General features: G+C 40.6%; 1 protein-coding gene across 1 annotated transcript; it reads left to right on the top strand.

Moving 5' to 3' along the window:
* Positions 1-489: 489 nt before the first annotated feature.
* On the top strand, positions 490-3,714 carry LOC111914756 (receptor-like protein 7). Its single transcript, XM_023910476.1, has one exon. The coding sequence runs from the start codon at positions 490-492 to the stop codon at positions 3,712-3,714; it is 3,225 nt and encodes a 1,074-aa protein (XP_023766244.1).
* Positions 3,715-7,292: the final 3,578 nt, after the last annotated feature.

The following is a 7,292-nucleotide window of genomic DNA, read 5'->3' as shown; positions in this document are numbered from 1 at the left end:
TGGAAGGTTAGCATGATTGGAATATCTGTTTTCACACTCATATTTACACCTAAGGAAGTCGTAAGTGTTTGGCATTATCCAATCAAAAATCTGAATGTTTCTGTTTATTTTAATAAAAAAGGTAGTTTATTAATTTGTTATTACTACATTTTGTCAGCTTACAATTTGTTTTGCATCTTTTAACTACCGAGATTTGTAAAGTCATCCTCTTAGTCATTGTTTACTATAAATATCATCGTCTTTAATCTACTATTTCCCTGCTGAAAGCTGTTTCTCTGTTTATTTTAATCCTTGCTGAGAGAAGCTTGGAAAGAGACAATTCTCATCAAATTAAACGAATAGAATGTGGTCTATGTAGATAACAATTTGTTAAAGAATTACTAGTCATCTCCGCTGGAAATAATCACAGAATTTGATTATATAAACAACATTGCCAAATTCCAATTCAAGTACACTTAAATTTGCATTTTCTCATTCTTCTCTGATATCATGGCAAAATTGTTGCATTTCTTTATGCTGACACTTGTCCTATATGTTCCTCAATCTATCTTAGCAAATGAGTTTTCATCTTCAACTCAGTCATTGCGCCATAGTGATGAGTGCTCTATATTATTCCAGTTCAAGGAGGACATGTCTATAAACCAATCTGCATCCTCTGATCCTCATGCTTATCCAAAGGTTGCTTCATGGAAGCTCAACAAGAGCGATTGTTGCTTTTGGGATGGGGTTGAGTGCAGTGAGAAAAGCTCAGGTCATGTGATAGGGCTTGACTTAAGTAGCAGTTTTCTCTATGGTCCCATTAACTCCAACAACTCTCTCTTCAACCTCATCCACCTTCGTACCCTAAACCTTGCAGATAATGATTTCCAGTTCTCTCAAATTCCATCTCGAATAGGAGGTCTCTTGCACTTAGCAAATCTAAATCTCTCCTATTCTCTTTTCGGTGGTCAAATCCCGAATGAAATCACACAACTTACCCAATTGATTTCCTTGGATCTAACTGGAAACCCATTAAAGCTACAAGCTCTTAGCTTCAAAAACCTAGTTCAAAACATAACGGATACTCTGAGAGAACTCATTCTCTCCGGGGTCAACATAGATTCTGAAGTACCTGTTATCTTGACCAATACCTCTTCCATAACATCACTCGTTCTTAGAGATTGTGGGCTTAGGGGTGAATTCCCAACAGGTATTTTTCATCTACCAATGCTGCAACATCTTGACATGAGTGGTAACCATGATCTTTTTGGTTATTTACCAAAGTTTCATGCTAACAGTCAACTTACGAATCTGAACCTCGCTGAAACAAATTTTCATGGCATGCTACCGAGGTCAATTGGGAACCTCATACACTTGAATCAGTTGGATGTAAGCGGTTGCAATTTCTCTGGGCCTCTTCCTGGATCAATCAGCAACCTAACACAGCTTACACTTCTGAGGCTCGATTATAACAGGTTTTGGGGGCGTATTCCTTCTTTGGTCAGCCTATCAAAACTCACTTATCTGATACTTTCCTCCAATGAATTTGACGGAAGGAACCTCTCTGAATGGGTTGGTAAGCTTCCAAACCTCTTACATTTGGACCTTAGGCTTAACAATCTAAGTTGTGAGATCCCATCATCTATTGGGAATCAAACACAACTTAGACGACTTTACCTCAACTACAACAACATGGTTGGTGAAATACCATCCTCACTTGCGAACCTAACACGCCTTACAGACCTGATCCTCGGGTTTAATGACTTCACAGGCCGAATTCCCTCTTTAGAAAGCCTCTCAAACCTCAACGTTTTGTACCTCTCCCTCAATAATTTTGATAGATGGAAGCTTCCTGATTGGATTGGTAAGCTAAATAAGCTTACTTACTTGCAACTTGTTGCTGTCAACCTGTATGGTGAGATCCCATCTTCAATTTTTAACTTGACCCAAGTTGAAGATTTATTACTGTCATCGAATCAAATGGAAGGTCGGGTCCCACCTTTTCCAAGTACCATGACAAAGCTAACGAGCTTAATCCTTCAAAAAAATCAACTGAAAGGCCCCATCCCAAGGTCATTGCTGAATCTCCAAAATCTAGAAGCAATTGTGTTGAATGATAATAACATCAACACCACAGTGGAGGTTGACATTTTCCTTGGTCTCAGGAATCTCAAGCTTCTCACTCTAGGGGGAAATAGAATCACACTTTCTGTCATGACCAACATTACCAGTGACATGCTACCAAAGTTTGAAATCTTAAAGTTGGAATCCTGTTACATGAAAGTCTTCCCTGACTTTCTTAGATTTCAAGATCAACTGCAGGAAGTGTATCTCGATGACAATGAAATTGATGGGCTAATACCCGAGTGGATGGGGAATGTTAGCAAAGAATCACTGCAAACACTTTCTCTTTCCAAAAATTCCTTAATTGGTTTTGAGCAGCATTGGCCAGTTCTTCCTTGGGTTGGTTTACGTTTATTAGACCTGAGTCACAATATGTTGCATGGATCGATCCCAGTGCCATCATCAACCACCATGAACTATTTGGTATCAAACAATAAGTTGTCTGGCAAAATTCCACCGTCCATATGTGATTTGCACTCTCTCCAGTTGCTTGATTTGTCGTTTAACAACATTAGTGGCTCAATTCCTCCATGCTTGGAGAAACTAAATAGTTCGTTGTTAGTGTTGAATCTTAGGGGTAACACTTTACAAGGAACCATTCCTAATGCTTTCAAGAATAGAAGCAAGCTTCTAATGATGAATTTAAGTGAAAATCAATTAGAGGGACAGATACCAAGATCATTGGAAAACTGTGCGTCACTCCAGATCCTTGATCTTGGAAATAATCGTATGGAGGACCTGTTTCCCTTCTGGCTGGGAGCACTTTCAGACTTACAAGTGCTCATACTTCGGTTTAACAAATTTCATGGTGCTTTAAAGATCCCAAGTAAAAGCAACTCTACATTCTCAAAATTACGCATCATCAACCTCTCGTTTAATTCATTTTCTGGTGATCTGCCACATCAGCTCTTCCAGGATTGGTCAGCAATGAAGGAGACAGAACAAAATGCAGCGTATATGGAAGCAAATGTTGATATTTTTGGGACAAAGTACTACTTCTGGTTAGGAAATTATTCATACTCCATGAATATGACTAACAAAGGTGTAAAGACGGAGTATGAGAAAGTTTTGAACATCTTTATAGCAGTTGATCTCTCAAGTAACAAGTTCGGAGGGAAGATTCCAGAAGCCATTAATACCCTTAGTAATCTTCGGTTGCTCAACCTTTCCAATAATGAGCTTTCAGGTACCATCCCATCTTTCATGGGGAACTTGAGAAATCTCGAATCACTGGATCTTTCTAGAAACAAATTCTCTGGATCGATTCCTCAAGAGCTGGTACAACTGAATTTTCTCTCATTCTTCAATGTATCCTTCAACAAACTTATTGGCCCCATACCACAAGGTGGACAGTTCAGCTTTCAGAACATGTCTTACATGGGAAATTCAGCGCTTTGTGGGGAACCTTTATCCAAGGATTGTGGGGATCCAAAAGCATTAGAGCATCCAACAATTTCATCAGCTGAAGCTACTTGGTCTGACTTGCCGAGTGGAGTTGATTGGGTTTTTATGGTTTCAGGAGTTGCAAGTGGGCTAGTGATAGGGATTCTTTTTGGAGGCCATCTAACCAGAGGTTGTTACAAGTGGTTTCTCAAAAGATTCAGAAATTGAAAGAAGTGACGACAACAAATGGGAGGGGAATGAGGGAAGGAAGACTTCTGATTTATTTGTCAGATGAATTTTTTAGTGGGCATGTATATAGAGTAATTTATAGTTTCTGTCCATGGCGTATTCTAGGCTTGGCCCATGTATTGTATTTTGTAAGATATAGATATAAAGAATAACAACCAGCCTCCCTTCATGGGAAAATACGACTGATTACATGGTATTAGAGTTGTAACTTATTGTCGTATTCTTCCTTTCTCTCTTCTCAATCTCCCTCTCTCTCACTCTCACATCTCATCATGCCCTAAACCCTAGTCGCATCTCGCCTTTCACACGCAACGTCTTCTTTACGATGGCAGGCAACAAGGACACATCTGAAAAGCCATTTGGAATCACCAACATCAAAGATTATTATAGTAATCCATAAGTTTTATAAAAAAGGAAAAAGAGATGGTGCAACCACGTTTTTGGAAGCTGTCCAATTCATCATATCCTTTTAATGAAGGTTGTTGCCATTTTTAATGTTTTCCTTTATGTTGTAGTTGAAAAAAGAAGTAGTTGTCTTGTTTAAATGATTTTTCTCTTTGTATTAGTCTAGTTTTTTTTAAAATAAAAAAAGAAAACAAACGTGACAGCAATTTAGTTACAATTTTGGCATTTGTTTTTTTTTCTTTTTCTGTGCACATACGAAAGCAAAAGTTCTCCATCTCCCTTCTCTATTTTTTCTACAAAAAGACAAGTGATTAAAAGGCAGTAAACCAACATTTGGTATCAGAGATTATACAAGTTTATGCCAAAATATCAACCCCGTTCTGCATCCATGAGAGATTCGTCAAGGAATGAGAAGGATGGTCAGATTACACTACACTATCCTATGCTATCAAGAAACAACTATGCTGCATGGGCCATTAAAATGAAAGTGTTCATGCAAGCACAAAGTGTTTGAGATGCTGTAGAACCAGAAGATGTAGTTGAAGTTAGAAAAGATAAGATGGCACCTGTAGCCATCTATCAAGGAATCCCAGAAGATATGTTGTTGTCATTGGCAGAGAAACAAACAACAATGGAAGCATCAAAGACTCTAAAAATTATGTACACTGGGGCTGATAGAGTAAAGACAACAAGGGTGCAGACGTTAAAAGCAGAATATGAAGTTCTAAGTGTGAAGGAGATGGAGACAGTGGATGAGTTTGCTATGAAGATAAACAGTATTGTAAGCAATATTCGGGCCTTAGGAGACAAAGTTGAGGAAGCTACTGCAAGCAGTTCCATCAAAGTTTTTGCAGATTGCATCAACCACTGAGCAATTCGCATATATTGATAAGATGATTGTTGAAGAAGTTGTTGGTAGGTTGAAAGCTCACGAGGAGAGAATCTGTGGGCATAGTGAAGTTGAAGAAAAGAAGCTTCTATTGACTCACCAAGAGTGGTCCGAAAGAAACAAGAAGCAAAGAGAAGAGTACTCAAAATCCTCTCACAGATCCTACCATAGCAGTCCAAGCAATCAACGAGGTCGTGGAAGAAGTCATGGTAGATGGAATAACTATAGCAACCGTGGAAGAAGCCATGGAAGAGGTGTTGTTGCACAACAACGACAAGGAAATCGAGGGTCATGAAACAGTTACGGCAAGAGCAAACTTGTAACACCCCAATTCTGGTATGATATTTATATTTTTATTTATTGTTATTTTTCTTCAAGTTTTAAGGGGAACTCGACGAGTCGGTAGCTGGACTCGTCGAGTAGAGTCGGGATTTCGAGCACGTTTAAGTTGGAGACTCGGCGAGTCTATATTCCGGACTCGGCGAGTCCGCCAGTCTGGATGGAACCCTAATTTCAAGGGTTTGCACCCTATTTAAACAACTTTTGAGGCCACAAGTCAGCCCCCGTCACCCCTCAGAGCATCATTCTCGAAACCCTAGAGCCCTCTTTGCATTTTGTGTGATTTTGGTGTGTTCTTTGAAGATCTTGGGAGAAAAAGGAAGATAGATCAAGAGGAGAAGAAGGAGATCCTAGATCCTTGAGGAATTTCAGAAGATAGTAAGGTATATCTTGGCCCTTTTCTGTTTCTATGCTTAAATCCCCTTTTTGAAGCCATTAAAGCTATTCTTGAACCATTTCTTGGCTTAGTAGTAGCATAGAGGACTCATGGAGTTGAATAGCCTTCAGATCTAGCTAGGTTTGAATTCCAGAAGCTTAGATCTAGCACCTTTATGGACCCATTTTGCATGGAAGCTCTAGATCTACTCTTATAGTGTGCTTTGAACCTTAAAACCTTCATTTGATGTTATTTACACGTAAAGTTGGAAACTTTACGTGTTAATCATGTCCCAGGAACCCAGATCTATTAATGGTATGGACTGGTTTCAAGCAGAATCGAGTATATAGTGTTTGCATGCATACGACTCAGCGAGTCGTTCTTCAGACTCAGCGAGTCGAGTCGCGAGTCCCCTGTTTTTCCTTTTTCGAGTTATGCCGAGTGGAACCAGTGAGTGAGAGATGGACTCGGTGAGCTAGAGGGTTAGACTCATTCGTGGAAGAACTCGGCGAGTCAATGCCCTGACTCGGCGAGTCCAAGGCAATCTTCATGCCTCAAGAACAGACTCAACGAGTTGTTCATACAACTCGGCGAGTCACAGCTAGAATGTTCATCTGATGAAGGAGAACTCGATGAGTTGTTCATACAACTCGGCGAGTCGGATGCGGATTGTCGGAACGTTAGTAGCAAAGAGGAACTCGCCAAGTTTGTGCCAAAACTCGACGAGTAGTAGCGAGTAGAATCAAGAAAGTAAGAGTAAGGACTCGACGAGTTGGCGACCCAACTCGACGAGTCAGGTCAACTGAATGTTGACTTTGACAGTTAGGTTGACTTGGACCAGGGGTAAGAGAGTCATTTTACCCTCAGTATTATTATCAGTATTTGATTGATGGTGCTTATGGAAATTGTAGCCGGGGTGAAACCGGAGCCGCAACAGACAAATTCTGGAGCAGTCCTTTCAGCAGCTAGGCTACGAGGTGAGTTTCCTTCCAGTAGGAACGGGTCTACGGCCACATTGTCGGCCCGATTAGCTAGCAGTAGTTTCCGGACTTCGGTCCGACGCAGCAGATAGTGTGTTTGATGCCTTCGTGGCTCAGGTAGGGTTTATGTGTTATGTGTTCTGGGCTACGACCTGACGCAATATGCAGTATATGTGTTTATGTGTGTTATGCTAGTTTATATGTGTTTATGTTATGCTATGATCAGTTAGTTCTGGACTTCGATCCGATGCAGTCAGTTCCGGACTCCGGTCCGATGCAGCTAGTTCCAGACACCGGTCCGATGCAGGGGACAAGGTCCTATTCAGTTCCGGACTACGGTCCGGTGCAGTTTCCGGGCTTCGGTCTGATGCAGTGGGCAAGGCCCAGTACGTGCTTATATGTTATTGTATGGTATGTGGTAGTTTGGGGGAGCTCACTAAGCTTCGTGCTTACAGTTTCAGTTTTTGGTTTTAGGTACTTTCGCAAGTAAGGGGAAGAGCTCGAGATGATGGCATCGCACACACCACAACTTCAGTCTTTATCCTGGGAGTTTGTTTTGATTCATAGT

The sequence above is a fragment of the Lactuca sativa genome, chromosome 7 (genome assembly GCF_002870075.4).
Source record: "Lactuca sativa cultivar Salinas chromosome 7, Lsat_Salinas_v11, whole genome shotgun sequence".
Classification (NCBI taxonomy): Eukaryota; Viridiplantae; Streptophyta; class Magnoliopsida; order Asterales; family Asteraceae; genus Lactuca; species Lactuca sativa.
The sequence above is the reverse complement of the archived record's forward strand: the minus strand, read 5'-3'. Positions and strand labels throughout refer to the sequence as shown.